We start from the raw sequence: 19244 nt of genomic DNA on the forward strand, positions 1-19244 counted from the left end.
TTATGAAAACAAAACTCTTTTCCATGCCGAAGCATAAAATTGGGACATCTTTCAACAAAAAAATGGAAAATTCGAAAGCAAAGGTGAATCAGTGAGCTGACGCCGTCGTTGATCTAATTACTCGTTGGTGGTACGGTGTTATTAAGTTTGAAGTTTGAGGTCTTCCTGACTCTCCCGTACAGCAAACACCCAATAGCGACGAGCTTCACGGAAACGTCGACGAAGTTGTCTGAGAGGAATCACGGTGAAGTGACTTACTTAGTGGTACTTCAAAAAACCTTCACCATAAGCTGTGAGTGGATTGAAAATTTCAACTTCCAAAATGACAGCTTCCAAGTCGGTGAATTCGACAGGGAGAAGAGCTCAGTAGCAATCAACACTCCGCGCACTAGTTCCTTCCTCTTTTTTTACGGTGTCACCAACACTTTCAGCCGTGTTGCTGAACAAGACGTTTCTCGCCAAATTGCATTTCATTAACCATCTACCTTTTTGGGAGGACAGGGCAAATCTTTCCACACAAAAAAAAACTAAATACGAAGATGGAATGGAACGGACAACTTCAAGGCAGGAAGTGAAGACAACCGTACTCAACACAGCAGCACACCGTAGAGGCGACAAACCAACATTTATTATAAATGATTTAATATCTAATGACATAATACGACCAGACAAGAAACTGCTTGGTCGACGAAGTTGCACGAAATACACCTCACCATACTGTCCTTCTGGTTGTTCCAAAATTTTTTATCCTGGTTACGAAACTACAAGCATATTGTATGCACTATTGGTGCAGTTGAAAAAACATTAATCATACTTTTTTACCAAAAAAAAGCGAAATAAACACGTTTACAGAAACCAACCCCTACATCCCGGTAGCCAATATCAAAGAGAATTCGAAAGCGAAACTAGGTTATCCATCTGGTAAGGTCGTTCCGGGCCGTCAGCTGGTCACGCTGCTTTGCTTGGTTGAACGAACGACGCTGTCCAAGTAGAGAACATGAACAAAACAACAGCCAAAAAAATTCAAACAACAAGATAGTCCACAAACATTGACCATATCCTATTATAGCAGTGTTGCTAGTTGCTGTGCAGCTGATACCAGTTGAAGCTACTGGTGCTTGATAAGGGAAAAGAGGGAATACTTCCGATTCTGCTTAAAAGCAACATACAATCTTCAGATAGTTAGTGAGTTCTAGCGAATGTGTGTCATCCAAACACGAGGAATGAAAGAAGATCGATAACTGATTAACCACTATCACTTATCGTCCACAACACAACAAACATATGCTGCTTATCGAGCAACGTAAACATGCGTCAAGTTCTAGAAGAAACAAACGATTCGATGACCAGAAGTGACAAGAATTCGAAGTCCCAAAACATCACTCCCTTTGAAACGCTCAAAACATGCTGTCCAGCACGTCACGATAACATCACTACTTAGTGTACGATCACGCTGTAGTTCGAACATATGCCCCGTTAAGTTCAAGTGCACCGTAAAGTACGGTTTTATATCTTATTTGTTACGGTGATCATTAAACGTGCGCAAGGTTGAAGTTTTACACCGGTGTTGTTTACATCCACCGACCACCGAACTTTACGATCGATAATGTTACCGATCTTTTCCAGATGACTACTTGAGAGGTAAATTATTGCAGTAACATTTCCGGGTGGATACGGTAGATTACAATTATATCACAAATTTACCGCTTCCATGTGAGGCACAATATTTATATCTGTCGTACTGCGAACGAAACATTCTGAGAATTCTTGATACTCGAGAAGAGATCGTTAGCATCAACATGTACGCTGAATTGTAGCAAGGCGCCAAGATTGAGTCGTTGAATTTCCACGTACGGTTCAGTGTCATCTGACACCTTTCTACGAGAGGAAGCCCTTGGCTTCCCGGATGTTACGATCGGAGGAGAAAAAAAGCCATCCAGCATTCGTGTAAAGATTAAACTCAAGGGCACACACATTAGGATACCATAGTTTGAAGGGCGTAAAGAACCCGAAGACTGATGCATTCCTTGACGTTTCTCCCTTTAATAGATTGTACGCAGGGATGAGCTCGCGGGGAAAAGGTTATTTAAAAATGTCTTGTTGAAAGATATGCTCCAGCGTCGTAACATGTACCTTTCATTCATCTCGTCAGCGCGAGAACATAACACTTCACTTATGCTGCGTACAGTTGGTAACAGGAGATGAAGAACACTGGAGCAATCGTAGGTATTATCGTTGTCTGAAGCATTTTCTCCAATAAAATTCCCTTTTTTCTCAAACTGTAGTTTCTAATAAATGTGCATTTTTCTACTTAGTTTCTTTCTTATGCTTAAGTCCCCCTATCAAACGACGTGTAGCTGTAGAATAGTGATGTTGTATAAAGTTCTACCGTGGTTAATATCACATATCTTCGTCTGTGTGGCCATCTGTGCTGGCGGCACAGGAAACGAACGAATTTCTCTGCTTTCCCACTCGCGCAGCTGTCGCGTTCGGAAGGAAAACACTACCGTCAGCAATGGTTTTTGTTTGTCTTCACTGCAAACACACGTGTGGCATCCACATGGACGGTATGTGAACATGTCCCGGCGAGCATTGGTTTTCACTCACTCACAGGCGAAGGCGGGTTTCCGTTCGTATGTGCTTTACATCAAGCCACATACCAGCAAATGGGTTTGGTGGGACAAGAATTTTCTATACCCAAAAGAAAAACCCACAAACATACAGTGAGAGAATGGAAGGAAAAAGACATCCGTCAAAGTGCGCACACTTTTGTGGGAGCGGTTTTGGGTGTCAGTTGGAATGATTATGTTTTTTTTGTTATCCTTTTAATATCATTAGATTAGTGGAATTTGAGGGGTGTTGGATATGTTTAAACTTTTCCTAACGTTCAGATTACGTGGGAATGACTTTTATTGCTTTATGAAAGAAAAACCCTCGGTGAACAGCTTGTGTGGCTTAATGTCCGTTACATGATTTTGTTTATTTTGTAACACAAGCCAGGGAGTGTTAAACGGGGACGCTTTTGGCTATCCCCTATCGAGGGGCGTTTTACTTTATTAGTATGATTCTGAAGTAATAAAATAATGAAATGCAATTCCCCAGAAAACGATCATAACTAAATCATTGTAGCAACTGCATTTAACTGCTCCAAAAGTTGAAAGTTTCACAGAAAGAACATGATCATTTGCCGTGCTCGATTTGCTCTACTAGCTTCTTCCTGCTTAAAGATTCATGTCTCGTACGTACAATGAATGGAACAGCACGAAACAATAATCTCTTCCCATTCGAGAGGGAGATTTGGTAGATAAACCGAACCGGAGAAACGTGTGGGATTTGGGATTATTTCATATCAAACTCACACAACTAACTCACAATTTCCGACTAAAGCCAGTTCTTGTATGCAGCTCCTGACATCCAGTAGAAACTCCCAGTTACACTCCCGTTCTGCGGCCCGAGACCTTTACATATGACCAACGAGACAAAGATGATGAATATTTAAACCGCTTCACTAACATCGTCCAGGTGAGATACCATTACCGAGGTTCCCGGTAGATTCGAAACATTACTAAGCGCGTTTCCACTGCTGCAAGAAGTCAACCACGCGCGCAGAAACTCCAATTGTTTCGATAGTTTTTCTCACGTGCTTGTTGCCATCTATTGCTCACCGATGTGGGCGCGTCGTCTCTGGGGCGACCCAGAAACGGTGCACAACATCGAAATCGGATCGGACGTGCAATGGGTCGGTGGAAATGGGTTAATTTATTAGAAACCAGTGCTCGCGAAGGTACAATATGGAGGAAGAACTTTGCTATCCGGAGTGAGATCCGAGCATGGATCACTCTGTCCCTTTTCCGAGCACGGGGATACTACCAACAATAAACCAAAGCTTAGCCTAGGAAAAGCTAATGAAAAGTGAAGTTGAAACTCGATCCCAAGCGACCAACCGTTAAGGGGGAAGCGATAGACACGTCTAAAAAGGTTTCCTGGGTCGTGGCGTTTGTAGCGCCTCATCACGGAAATGGTTTGCTACTACTCGGCCATATTGGTCACTAGAATTGATGGTGTGGTGGGTGGTTTTGAATTTCTCCCTCGCTAGGAAGTTAACGACCCCCCAGGGAAGTTAATCGCAATGGTGACAACAGCCATTACGATAGTTTTTAGATTCTACTTCAACAAAGTTCAAAAATTAAAAAAAAACTTCTAGGTTATATAATTTTTATCAAAGCCACTAAACTCATTGATATAGTTGCTTCGATTAATAAATAAATAAAAAACAAAAAAAGCTTTCAACAAAAAATAACAAAATAACAAAAATAATAAATTATCTAAAAAGGTCGTACAAAAGAGAACAGAAAAAACAAACAAAAAACCAAATTGTAAAAATCTCCAACAAATCACTATGTAAAAAGTAATTTAAACTTCAAAAAAGAAGAAAAACTGTAAAGAATATAAAAAAATAAACGAGTTCAATAAAACTTTACAAGTCACCGTGAATCATAGCGAGAAGCTTACCGAGACCGAGACGACATGACCGTAAAGAGAATGGTTCAAAACGGACAGCAAGAAAAGAAAAAAAGAATCTTTCTAGCCGATAAAGATCAACCGGTTTCTTCTGTTCCGTGGCTTACCGAGCCGATCTGTAGCGCGATCGGAATGCAGGCCATGATCGAAGCACCGCGTTGGAAAAGTCACATCGTTATGTCCTCCCGGCCAATGATGCACATTCTACCATGCGTATGTTATGTACCTTGCTACGGACACAGCATTGGGAATCAAATGGCTTGCACGTGCACTGGAACGCGGAAAGCTTATTCAATTCCTGGCCTACAGAGGGAAAACAAAAATACTAAAGCTACAACGAAAGCCTATGCTAAGCGGGAATAAATCACGCCATAAAAATGTGGGTCGTTAAGTTTGACGATACGGTGCGATGATGTCCCGTACGGCACAAGATGGTGTTCAATGTGACTGACCAGGCAGAGGCAAAAGAATCATCATGAACCTGTGACCCCTCCGTGCGTCGGTCGGTGTGTGACGAGATTAATTTTCCCACCCAGACACGCGCGGCTGAAGTGCATTTCTCCAGGCGGCATCATCGCCGGTGTACAAATTCTTGGGCTTGTGCTGGACAGTTGAGGAAGAGCCCGAGACGAGTGCCGTAAAAAGATCGATGAACACCGTCACGTTTTTCTCTCACCTGTCCAATGTTGGATGCAGGACGCCCTGGAAATGAAAGGTTCGTGCAGGTTTTTGATCGTAGAACGGCAAGGCAGCATCTTCGTCGGCGTCCGCGTCAGTCGAGACACATGCATTCTAGCGACGTGGCAAAATGGCATGAATCACTGGCTGGTTTCAGAAATAGTTTCAACTTGATACAGCAGCGAAAAGGAACTAGATGCTGACATCACAAAGTTCCATTATCTGGCTGCAAACAACTATGGTCAGGAATTTGTAAAGCTTGCTGTTTCTGCCCTTTATTAGAAAAAAAAACAGAAACAAACCCCAATAGCCGTAACGGTGGAGAGTTCTTTTCTCCGCCAGGATGATTGTAAGGAGGTGCAAAAATGATGGACAGAACGGCGAACGAATAGCAAAACAACAGAGAAAAAGAAAAACAACCCCAACCGGATAGGAGGTCGTTGTCCTAGAAAAGCGTTCCCGGAAAGTGGATAAAATGCCCTGCAAAAAATGGGAAGCAAAATGATGGGACGACATCTTCATTGTAAATACATTTTGCCCGTACTACATCAAACTCCCATCCTGACTCGAGTCTCCAGTTTAGGTATCGTCCTTTTATTCCATTTTACTAGCTGATGGAAAAACTAGAAAATGGTGAGAAAAGTTTCCACATTAAACATTCTGTACTTCTTCGTTTCTTCCTGCGGGCAGAATGGTCATTTGGGCTATTTTGCAATATCTGATGGTGTTTGAGAACTAAGAAGAGGATGACTAACGCAGTGACAATGTGACAGTATACAACGAAGGAGGAAAGGACACAAGTTGGAGAAAAAGTTGAGGATTCGATGCTTATGTTGAGCGATTGAAGTTCTCGTTAGTAAGAAGATAAGGATATGGGCCAAAAAAAAGGAACATCAAAACAAGAGTCCTTCCTATGTGTTTGTGAGAAGGACTTCCTCACAACGGTTTGCTTTTGATTGCGCATATTATTGAAATTAATGATGTTTTCCATTTTTTTCCAGTGATGGCTCAAATACCCATGCCGCAGAAGTGTGATGGGATGCAAAATGACACAATAAATGAATTTGATGAGAAAACTTTACCATTTCGGTTTTTCTGGTTTCTTGGTTGAATGCTTAACAATTTGTTCAACCCCGTAAAACAGCATCCACATTTTTTTGTGGACAGCACGCTGTAAACAAGATGGTTGGAAAGCACGAACGGATTGTTTTTCCTTGTTACAAAAAGGTGTAAAAAATGAGCACAAATGTGAAACATATTTCATACCGATTAAGACGTCGAAATTTCATGAATGAACTTGCGCATTAATGTGCAATGCTCTCGCGGGCGTTTTAGATTCTTGGTGAATTAAATTAGCTACACCTGGCAAACAATGACTCATCAGCAAACGATGATGTTTCCCACTGATTGCAAATGGGCGTCTATTGTTCTTAGCTGTACTTAATGTTTCTCTCGTCGGGGCGATTAGGGCCGCGTGTAGTAATTGGAATAGATCTCCTATTGCTCACTAGTACACGGAATTGTGTACACCGATTATCTAATGCTCTTGATAAACCGTACAAACGCCGATCGCAATAAACTGTTTCCTCTTGTGAAATGATCCTGCAACACCCCCCGCGGGCGGGTGCTGGATCGTGACTCAGGCAAACGAGCTTTGCCATGATCTGAATGATCAGCCACAGAAATGCTTACGCGGGGCGTATCTTTTGATTGATGCAAATTTAACATCGTCTGAACCATCTTTATTGCAGCAAGCGGCTCATTGCGTGTACGCAAATGTGTCACCGGTTGGGTACCGCGATCGTTCGACTTGAGTGGCAAGAAGAAAGTACCACAAATCAAAGTGCAAACAGCAACGACGCCGGGTTATTATTCACCCGGTAGCTGGATTAACACACAAAAACACAAAGAGCATCGGAATGTCACGACACAACATGCGCCGTATGATAGCATAGCTAACAAAGCCGCAAATAAATCATGTCCTTTCGCTGGTGAAAGCTGACCATTAAGATGCAAAGAGCATGGCGTACACGGTGGTATCGAAATTGGATACTTTCAGGTCAGAATAGTGCTCGGTGACGATGATTTTTCACACGTTAGGACCGGTAAAGAATCGCATCCACAGGATTGAATCTTTACCTAGGAAAATTTTTAATGTAAAAATAGTCAGAAATAAAAACGCATACAGAATTAAGATACTTTCAAACACGTTTCGAGATAGCTCACTAATCCTAGTATTTTTATGTTTGAAGTACTGCTTACATACTACAAGTAGATAATTGAACTTATGTATCTAGTAATTGCTTATGAACTAGTGAGCTTGTAACTCGATGACGTTTGACAGCTGTCAAACTGTAGCCGCGGGGCGTTGACGGTTGAGAATGTCCTCAAAACTCAAAACCTCAAACATTCAGGACTGATACGCATTTTGAGGAAAATCTGGCAAAACAACAAAAGTCTCAAGAAATGTTGAGACAATTTTTGAGGAATGTCTTTGATCCGACAAGGTGGGACACAAGTTGTTCTTTTTTCAGCTTTATGTCATAATTTAAATTTTTTAACCGCAGTAAAATTCTTGAATTTGATTCCTTTAACTAATAAAATGCTAATTTATAATACCTTTAAATCAAAGTCTTCTGAGTAATGAGTAATAAGAAAATATTTAGCATATCCATCAGTTACCTAAGCGACGTTATTTTTGTTCCAAGATCTGCCAAAACTCACCCATTACGAGATCCGTATATAAGATATACCTTATAGTAATATAAAACTATATTATACACTTCCTTCTTCTACTTCAAATATGGAAAGTACACAATGTTACAAAGACTCAGTTATGCGTGGAAATCAATTAACGAGTATGTTACTGGTCCACCGGTGCCGAGATAATCGACGTACTGCTGTACTTAAAAAAAATAAATTCAATTGCAGAAATTCCAAAGAAATTGCAAAAAAAAAACGATATTTGTCACCGTGTTACATCCTGAGTGAAGGCATTACATCGTAACCGGTCTTAAATCATTCGCCGTTCCCCGTCTGGTCTTCTTCTCAAGGGTTCGTATTCCGGTAGTGAGAGCAATTTAAAGCAAATGATCTACACCGGCAATACACGTCGGTGGCTCAGAAAGGGATGCTGCGATAAACGTACCCAGTAGGCAGACAGGATCTAAGAGGTAATGATTCATCGTGCCAACGTACGGATGCAAAACAAAAAAAAAACTAACTGCTGCTACCAATTGACTGTTTATATGAAGGGAACATTAACGCATATGTGTGTTTATATGTCGCTCTTCTTTGACTTTCCTTCAGTAGGGAAACAGTGCGTTTAATGTGCGACAAACCCCTTCCGAAGTGCATGTGTGCAAGGTTTGACGGTGTGATAATAATGTCTCGCCGGAACCGATGTCTTATTCTCTGTACCGAGTCTGTTCGCTTAGTCTAAGTGTTACTTAGTTACACACTTCAAGTAGAGTGACGGGCAAAGATTCCAAAACACTTTCCGTCCGCTCTGTGTTTGGACGGTTCCGCTTGGAACGCGAACCATGGACGGGAAAATTTATGTCACGCTCACTTAAGCCCAACCGAGCGACTCCGGCGTGATGATGGCGAAGAAAAAGACGAGCCTGGAAGCTGCTCGTCGTGTGTTGCTGCCGCCGCCGCACGGATGGTTGGAAACAAAAGGGCCTAGAGATGGGAAAGCAAAAGCCATACCTCATAGAAGTGAATACCCGACGCAAAAGCAAGGACGAGGAAACGACGAGCTACCGGTTTTTTGGACGGCCGTAAATGGAGTGACCGTGTCTTCATTAAGTGTACTGATTGTTTTAGATTGTTTCGAATACGGATACCGGTCGGTGGCCGACTATCGCGTCTGGGCTGCATTCGAAATGGGATGCTTTTATGGTGCACGCTCCACACCGGTAGAAACATTATCGAGAGTGTTTATCGATCGATACCAAAAAGCCAAAAGTCTCCGTTCTGGATGGACGATGTTGAACGTTTTCACTCTGATCCGATGAATATTTTATTCGAAGCTTCAATGGTGATAACGATTAGGACTAGACACAAAAAGTTAATGTTTGTACACTGCTGGGAATAGCTATCAAGCTGAAACTAATTTTAATTTATTTCTCTGTATATTAATTTTTGGCAGCGACGCCCGTCTCTAAACGACAGAACCGAAGTTCAAATCCCATCCGGGCCAAACTCCCGTACGCAGGACTGAGTATCCCGGGATGGGTAAATAAATAAAGGAAAACCAGAAATGGCAGGCCAAGAGGTTTTAGTGCCACAAAAGAAGAAGTTTAAAAAAAATCGATAGGTAGTTTGTTTAAAGAGATGCTGTGATGTGAAACGATCGCAGCATTGTTTTTTGAGAAAATATTTAATTTTATTAAAATGCGTTACAATAGTAGAGGAACATAATTTAGTGACCATCACTGTATATTCAGTAATTAGACATAATCATGAATAAATTGGTCGGAAGCGCATAAAGATCGGATTATATTTATTTCCACCAGTGTATATTGCTGTGTGTTGCTCTATTTAGTATAGAGCAAATTGCTAATCTCATGGCCGGTAACTGGAGATTGGTTATTTCAAATTAAAGTTAAAAATCATTATAACACAAAAGGTGAACACAAAGACACAAAACGGTAAACGTATTAGGTTATTAAAAAGGTACTAATTAAGCGTTAATGTCAACTAAAAAATATAAATAAAGATAAATTACGATTGCATGAAAGCCACCAAGCATTTAAATACGGCCGCAACAGTCCAAGCAATAAATACTTTGTTTTACACTATCAACTAACCGTGCCCCTGTTAAGGTTCATTAATACAGCCATTAGCACCAGTAAATATCATTTTACACGTACTGTGGGACTTTCATAAAAAAAGCAACACATTAACCTCCAGCGGATGGAGTTAACATGTTTGAAACACGTGATTTTTCTACATTTTTTCACAACACATCACTATTTAACTGTGAAAGAAGCAACAGGGGATGGAAATAATGGGCTTACTGTTGTTCTTGCACATGTTTTATGTGTTTGAACGAAGCATTAAAAAAAAATCTTCCCCTATTAAAGACGAATTTACGTTGCTGTTTCCCCTCTAACGCGGGAACATAAAGAATCACTTCCCAATATACCCCCAAAAAGGTCGACAATGGGACACCCGAGAGTCAGTGTTTCATGAAACAAGAAAACGCATCACTAGACAACCAACCCCGGAAGTACGGTTTGAGGCGCATCGTAATTGCATTTTGGACGAAGGGAACTTCAGACTGATAATTTCTACCATCCCCCTACGCATGGGACAGTTATGACTTTCGGAATCGGTTTCACGATCGTGTTCGATCGCATTGGAGTGCAGCGAGTGATAAAGTAGAGCAAAACCCGGGAATGGAATGGGGAGAGTCAGTAAGGTTTTAAACGCCTCCAACAAACTGAACATAATTTATCGTTCGTAATGTTCGCTCGATATAAAATCGCTCCTAAAAATGTCAAGCACCCCAAGCAATTCAAGTTCCGGTCAAGTTGCCGGTAGAGGAGAGCTCTGAGTCCCCAATTCGTATCTCCTACGCGTTTTTTCCCCTCCTATGCGTCTAAGGTAATTGGTACCGCTGCGGGGGGCACAAATGTGTTGCTACTTACATCTGGGTCTCATTGTCACAGTGCCAACTGTGTCTGCTCGTGTCGAGCAGTGGTTGCTGCTGATCGCCGGCACTCGTTTCGTACCGTGCCGTTTCATTGACCACCGGCGGTTCCGGTAATGGATAGCCGTGGTTTCGCAGGTTGATAATCGCTGCCGCATGCTCAATGACGATCAAACTGTCACCGTCACCGTTGGCGCTTGATGCAGGCGATAAGTTACGCAGCTGTTCGCTCACAGCCTCCAGTGCAACTGGTTGACCTTCACCGGCGGTATCGTCACAGTGGCCGTCCGAGGTGATCTCCATCGTGACTTCCATCTGCATCGCGTCGGTTTCGACCGTTTGCACCGCATGCGGTGGGCATTCATCATTCGGCTCCAATAACAGCTTTCCCTCTTGATCGTGGTTACCCGATACCATCTTATCGGGCTGATCATTGACATTAGCGACGTAGCGATACGGTGACGATTCCACACAGTCCTTCTTTAGCTCTTTTTCGCGCTGCTGCAACACGTGCCCGTCATCGTCGTCCGGTTTGGTTGGATCATGCACACGACCGTACGTTTCGAGTGGTTCCATTTCTTCGATCACTTCTTCCGTTGTTTTTCTTCTTCTCGTCCTACCGGGAGCATGTTGCAGCGGTTCCTCTTCACGGACAGTGAGCCTTCTCGGGGACGAAACTACATCTGCCATAATGCAGCGCACGCACACACGTTCACCTAACTGCGATCTTCGCCAAACTTTATAGCAAAACGACACTCTCTTTGCTCAGCAATGTGGCGGAGGAAGAGGTAGCATGAGATCAAACATTAAGGCAAACATCATTTCTGTGCACTATTTTTTTTATCTTTCACACCTTTTTTCTGATATTAATATTCACAAAGCACCATATTACAGGACACACTTACACTAGAGATGATATGAAATTCTTACATTCATATACACATTTGCGCAAAATAAGTAAAGCGAAAGCGTTGTTTTGCATTCACGCGTATGTAAGATCACATCATCACTTTATGATATGTGTAATAGGACACTTCGTGGTGTACGTAATGTAAATGATGTTGATGTTTTTACTCGTATTGATCATTAACTGCTAATGGAAGAAATCAATAAGTAAGCAGTTGTTTAAGTAACTATTAATTACGATAATGGTATTCCCTTCCTAAAACCATGTAACGCAGTTGAAGTTGATCAGTTTCAGGATAATTTAGTATATTTTAACACTACTATTAAGTATTAAGCTTTTTTGCGAATGTTTTGAAAACAAATTCGAAAAGTTGGATTGCGTTTTAATATATTTTGATGTTTGTAAGGCAAAAAAGATATGTTAAAGTGATTGGAGAAAACTGGGCCAATGAAAATTGTCCAATAGTTCTTATGTTCAGGGAGTAGTATACTAGGCGGATTTAAACAAGATGATTTTAAGGATTTAAAATCAATCAACGAATAAAAGTATGTCAAAAATGGAATACGTAGAATTATTTGACTGGTTTCGACTTCATAATTTCCTTTTTTCTTACATTATTCAAACAATATAATATATTATATTATATTTTTCATTCAATATTCGATGAATTTCTTGTCATTATGCGTAGGATTTTTTTTCTACGATTAAACATTAAACTCGGGCAACAATTCGAAGAAAACAAATCTGGTTATTAGACGTAAAATTGATTCTATAATTTTTCAAGGAAAGGCTTTTGTTTTTAAGATAAAAGTAATAAAACTGTGTACAGTTCAATAATTTAAACCGAGATTAATTCTGACGATACTACTTTAACGATAAAAAATACACAAAATACTCCTCTTTTCTTACTCGCCGAGTGTACTACTCCCTTAAATGAACCGAAAAAAAAATTATCAATGATTCCCTCATTAGTCTCATTTATCATTCGAGAACGGCAAAATAATCGATAAAAGGGAACCTTTCTCTTCTTAAAACTGCAGTGGTGTGCAGTGATCCGTGTTGCAATCTGCGCTTGTGTCACTGCGATCGATTACAGGAAGCATTAATTATGCAAATAATTATGCCGCATCGATTTAAAAATATGTTCGCGGTGCATGGCAAAAAGCCCCAGTTTGTTGTTGAACATGGGATAAGTAATTACAGCCGGCGTTTGCAAATAATTAATAAAAATACATTTTTGAATATTGAAACTCGTACCGGTCGGAACAGAGACCTGGTTTCGTTAAATTATAGCAAATTTATGCCATCATTCTTTTCGTTTACTTTCCAGGTTGGTTGTATTAATTTGCTTCCTTTTTTCGAAAGTGACCACACTACTCGAGTTGTGATGCACTCGAATGCTTCCCTGTTGCACGAATGTGAGGAAGACTATCGAAACGTAACAAGTGCATTTGGGTGTGCAAAATGCAGTCTGACACATAAACACCCCCCTACCCTACACCAACACAACCCCGTCACCAAGCTTATGCTTTCGAATGGAGGTGTAAATTATTTTCTGCAATCGGTAGGGGACGAGCACGAGTGAACAACACCCCCCACAGGGGGGCGCGAGCAGGTTGTTTATTGATCACCTGCGAAGAAAAATAAGTCGGCCATCCGAGCGCGTTCCGAAACGGTTAGCAGATCAATACGCCCAGGGTCCAGGGCGGCCCTTTGTTTGGTGGTTCGTCAGGGTTGCGTGCTGGATATTTTTTTTTCTTCTGTCTTTCGCATGATTTGGGTCGCGGCTGGCAAATCCATCCATCAGCAGTCACGATTCCAGACCGAATGCATCCGTAGCTTCTTTTTTCCTTCGTACCCCCACCACTCCAGTCACTCTAACAAAGTCTCGGTACATAATAAGGTTAAAAAAAACGACGCATCCAATACCCCACAGCACAGAATGGGCAACACAAAAATGCACAAAAGTTCAATGCCTTCGTTCGTGCGCCAGAAGTTGGTTGCTTCTTATCTGGCTGACTATTTCTAACTTCAAACGCACGCACCTGCATCAGGTGAAGCGCTGGTGGAAATGGAGCTAACAGGTTTTTGGGGGGCTGGTGGAGGATGAAACATTAACGACCCTTCTTAATCTGTTCTCCCGGCTGGTGTGGCAGCGACGTGCCAGCATAAGCTGGGAAAGCGTACGAAAGGTAGCAGCTAGTATAACAATAATAATAATCCACAAATATTATTCCCTTGAAGGTACATATTGCTGTGGCAGCGCTTGTACTTGTAGCTACCGTCCCCCCCCAAAAAAAAAAGAATGAAGTGCGTATGAATGCTTTCGTAGCTTCATAGCAAACAAGGCAGAAGGCGATGTGGAGCTTTTTTCCGGGAAATTCCGGGGAGGATGAACTGTGGAATGGCAAACAATGCCACAGTGAGGCCACTGTGTGTTGGTCTGCGGGATCTTCTGACAGCGAAGAGACGAACATCTGCCTCTCAGGGCGATCTTTGGGTCACGTACATTCACTTTGCGGTTTTTGTTTGGATGGTTTTGTGTATTGTCTCCCCGCCAAAACCGAAGAAACATTCGTTTACTTTACCTTTGACAAATATGTTCTTCCCCGCATACCAAGCGGGACTGTTAAGCAAACTTTTACTACCTTCTCGTAAAAAAAGCGATTGTTCAAAATAATTCTTTTACGAACGAACGAATGCATCAACGCATTATTCTCGTAATCACATCAATCAATTGCAAATAAGTTACAAAACGCCTGTTTAAAGCACGTGCAATTGCAGCTGGTTGAAGGTTCGTTTATAATGGTTTATGTAAACGGTTCGTTAGCACCGGCTCCGTATAATAATGAGTAAAACACGTGTCCAAGACGAATACTGCAACAGCTCGAGCACCCTCAAGTGAAATGTTTTATTTTGTGTATATTTAAAAAAAATCCAACAATTTCACAATTGAGATTGAGAGTGAAATGAATAAATTAATTAATTTTGCATTGAAGACAGCAACATTTTTTTTTTGGCGAATGGCTTATGTTTTGTTCCCTGCGTACTATCATCTGCGATCTCACGATATCGTGTCCCGTGTAGTTTAATCTCGTTTGCCTCGTGCTGGACGTTTATGGACCGGTTGGGAACCAACTAACAGGTCCGCTGGGGTTGATTATTAGCCAATAAACAGTGCGCATGTATCGGGGCTCGGTGCTAATGGATGGCCCAAATTAACAGCTCACTCAACCCGGCTTGCTTTTTTTTCTTCAAAATTGCCTCTTTCCAGTTGCCCTTGAAGCGCTCGTTCACGGATAAAGGATGGTAGTAGGTTATAACACGCGTGAAAGGTGTTCCAACAACACCCTTATGTTAAGAAGCTCTAAAAAAGTAGAGAGTGAGAGCATGGATTTTATACCAAACGAGAAAAACACAACCTTTCTTTAATTCCAGTTTAGATCAAACGAAAAGATCCCGTTTTGGGTTAAGGATTGCAGGAAGGAACAAAGCAATTCCCTTGTGTATTGAATTCCAACTTCCTTTCCACGACTTGCTTTGTTCAACTGAAGATACGAATCATATCCGTTTCAGGACGAAAATTCGGGATGCTTTGTCCTAGACCATCAACTGTGTGCTGTAAACGGATGTCAAAAAGGACACCAATACGCACGCACACACCTACAGCAATATGCAACAGGCACGCAGGGTTGCTACGATTCCTTACATCCACGTGTATTTTAAGGGGAGAAACAGTTTTCTTCCTTCCGACTTTTGTAATTAATTTATGCACAGCTGTTTGCCGCTCACACATTCCAAGGCCATTGGTTCAACAGCGCGAAACTTTGTATAAGAATAACCTTGCGGAAGAACGCAACACCATGAAAACCTTCAACTGATCAACCTCATTTGCGCGCGTACACTCTCAAAAAGGCAGGTGATTCCGTGTATTTTTTTTTTTGGTTGATGTTTTTTTTCTGGCCGCATCCGATGTTTATTGATCGTTATCTACCGTGATGATCATCACCCTCTGACTCGATCGAAATTGTATGTTGAGGTTAGCAACGAAATGCAATATGATCCACACAGCCATACACATACAGTTGCACATTCACGCACGGTTCGCGAAATAAACAATACCAATGCTAGAATGCAACTCAGCTGCATCTTTTCACTGAGGACACACACACACACTGCAGGTCGGTTCCATTGCATGCATCGGGCAGATGTACACAGGTATCGACTAAATGCAATTGGGAACGATTTTAATGCCTTTAAACACTACTAAACTACACTACACTTACAAAGCACACCACATTCGATGCGTTTCACGGTAACCAACTGTACACGGTCGCACAATACGCTTCGGTAACGAAATTAGCACGAATTCGCGGCTGCACTTTTAGCTCCAGATTTTCGCGTCCGATTCGTTTGTTTATCTTTTTCAAAATGTTAGCTGACAGTTGCAGCGGTTAGAAAGAACGATCTAGTGTGCCCATAGTGTAAGGGTTTGACCGAATAAATCGAACCCGCACGCCCATAGTTTGATTCTTTCGCTTCCGTTTTATTCCCATTCGTGTACGGCCGATACATGCACAGTGGGCTACAACAGTTGTCACTTTGACTGCAAAACACGCTGCGAGCGCCATCTGTTTTTCAGTGTACAAACCATTATGCGACAGTTTAAAAAGGCGGTTTGTTGCGACGTTTTTGTACATGGCTAAAAGAATTATTTTTTTTTGAAATTCTCAATTGTTGATCGATTTAGGAGAAGGAGCATTTTTTAAACTTCTTTAGAATGGCCAGGCCGTATGAGAAGGAGGATTTTAATATAAGTATTTTTAAATTTGCTGTTTTAAAAATGAACGAGAGTAAAGGCATGCTTCACTATATCGGGTGGTGTTACCCGAGTTCTTCATACTACTACAGAACTAGTGATAGTTATAGTTGCAATTGAAAATCTTTTACAGGTATCCTACTTACAAACTGCTCTATTGAAAAATAAATTTAATCTTCGATAGCATTCCGAATCAAACTCAATCTGTAGTATTTTCATCCGGAGACCATTAAGCACCAGCAGTCCCAAAATTAGTCAAGCGTAAATCAATCCAACAGACACAAAAGGTATCTCCTGCTGGTCCGGTTAATATAAAAAAGTATTCTTGGTAAAAGTAAAGAAAACACGCACATAAAAAGAAATCTTTTTTATAATTCGCAATGATCCACACCTCGTTCACCAACGGCTCGATTCGGGTATTTGCAAACAGATTTACACCAGAGCCTTCGGAGACTGTTTGTTGCAAATGGGCAGGCTGGTGGATACAATTTTGGTAGAGTTCTCCTTCGCTAGAAATGGTGCGAATTAATACTAGGATAAATCAACGAAACGATACCCTTGTCAATCGACCGGAAACATTCACCGCCGTCAACCGTCAAGGGTTTTAGACCACTACGGCTTTGGGGAGTGTTGTTCCTTTTTTTTAACGTTATTGTTACACGAGAAAATGTTTTGTTTCAAACCACCGTCCTACAAAATAATTCTCTTAAGAATTCACCATCATCATCGTTGGCGTCGTACAACCGATCACTAGGGTTCGCAAAGGGTTTTACGTGTTTCGTGCCAACGCCCTTTTCTGTACTGGCAGTGTCAGGGCATTGTGTTCACGAAGTCGTTCTGAGAAGCATTTGTAAACGAATCTATTTTACTACGTGCTAAGCAGCGTACATCATCACCCTTCCCCAGTGTGGCCTTTGTTTCTTGTGGTACATGTTTTGTGAAAATTTTGATACGATAAAACTCCATAAGTTAGGAAGACAAGGGCGGGAGGACATGTAGGGATGATTTGGGTGGATGAATAAATTATTACGCCAAATCAGGGGATGTTTCCTAGGAAATCAGCGTTGATATCTTAGTTTGAGCGAATTCGAACGTAATGTTTTAAGATTTGCTATGAAACTTCTGCTGCTGTAATCCTGGGAGAATGTTAGTAAAACAAGGTTTATAATCAAAATAGTATCTTAAGTTTGAAAAGAAGAAGAAAATGAAAAAGTAATTATTATGTTTCGATACCCTTTTTCTGTCCGGTTTTTGTTTTGCATCTAGCATCTAGCAAAAACTTGTGTAAATCCCGATTGGTTGGAAATAATCCACAACGACACGGATCACCTTTGAAACCTCTCCAAAAAAATAACATTGATCTTCTTTGTCCGGTTTAATAAATGATCCTTAATGAAATGAACATTACCCTAAGGACAATCATCCCATGTTAGGGGATGATAAATCCACCACCATTTATCCATAATACGGGGGTCTCTTTGTTTTGTCTGAATTATTACAATTCCAAGAAACACACATTGAAGGTAACCGAATTAGATGTCAACGGTAAACGGATTACACGGTGCACGGATATGAGGAATGTTGAAAACGAGATTACCATCTTGACCCGATGGACAAAGAAAAGTAAAACACGTAGAAATGTTATTTGTTTTTGTTTTTTTATACCACTAACCGAAGACCAAACATTGTTGGGATCAATTTATAGAGCAAAGAGATAAAAGAACAATAGCCCCACAAAAAAGGGGGTGGGGGAACTCACCTGTAGCGCATGAAGGATTTGGGCAGAGAGCGACTCTTGAGTTTCATCTCAAACTTTCGCTTGATGGAACCGGCCGCTAACGATGTCACTTGTCCCACGGTACGAGGTTTGGTCGATTGAGGTCTTCACGTGTGGGGGGTGTAAATGGTGATCACGGGTGTAGGAAAGAAATAGTAAAGATTAGAATTTGGGGCTAAATAATAATATGTGACAATGAATTACACAAAACAAAACGTGAGCATCAGTAAGATGATTGTTCCGTTGAAAACAAAAGAAAAATTAAAAATTATAATTATTGTTACACCTCTCCTTAACGTACAGGGAAATGATTGGTGTAAGTAAATAAATTGAAAATGTTTATCTCCCGCGAGGATCAACCAAACAGCGTGAGCCATCCATTCTAAGCTTCTCAAAATCCTCCCTGTCTAGCCAACGCAAGATGGATTATCTTTCCAAGAAAAAGGAACCGAAGAACGGCCATAAAAAGTTAAGCAAATTATGTTTTATTTCTCTTACGGAACATTCCACAGCAAATAGAGCTACCGAAAAGTGAAAGCTCAGGTGACGAATGGTGCCGACAGTGAACGGCTTCATCCCGGTTTCGTGTTCGGGTTTTTCTTTTGCGTCATTTGCAAAACTCCTCTCCATGTGAAATATTATTTTCTTTTCCCGGCCAACAAAGAAAGCAAAAGGGTGTGCATGGGGTTTTTTTTACCTTCCTCCCGCGAGGAAACCTTCAGGGGTGGTAATGATAATATTTTCTCACCCATTCCAACGCCACCGCACTGCATATTACATGCTATCGTTTGGTTAGAAATTCATATGAAAATATTCATATGAAAATGATGCTTCCCCTTTTTTTCTGAATGAATGATCTACGGGACGGCACACTTCCGTACAA

The 19244-nt window shown here is 41.2% G+C and overlaps 1 protein-coding gene across 5 annotated transcripts in view; it reads right to left on the reverse strand.

Moving 5' to 3' along the window:
• The window catches only part of LOC125771924 (uncharacterized), a 182459-nt gene that overhangs the window by 37031 nt on the left and 126184 nt on the right, over nucleotides 1–19244 (reverse strand). For all 5 annotated transcript variants that reach the window (XM_049443090.1, XM_049443088.1, XM_049443087.1 and 2 more), the window contains one exon: nucleotides 18344–18466. In XM_049443090.1, coding sequence (XP_049299047.1) covers nucleotides 18344–18466 — 123 coding nt within the window. The remainder of the gene's footprint in view (nucleotides 1–18343; nucleotides 18467–19244) is intronic.

Source organism: Anopheles funestus, chromosome 3RL (assembly GCF_943734845.2).
Source record: "Anopheles funestus chromosome 3RL, idAnoFuneDA-416_04, whole genome shotgun sequence".
NCBI classification, from domain to species: domain Eukaryota; kingdom Metazoa; phylum Arthropoda; class Insecta; order Diptera; family Culicidae; genus Anopheles; species Anopheles funestus.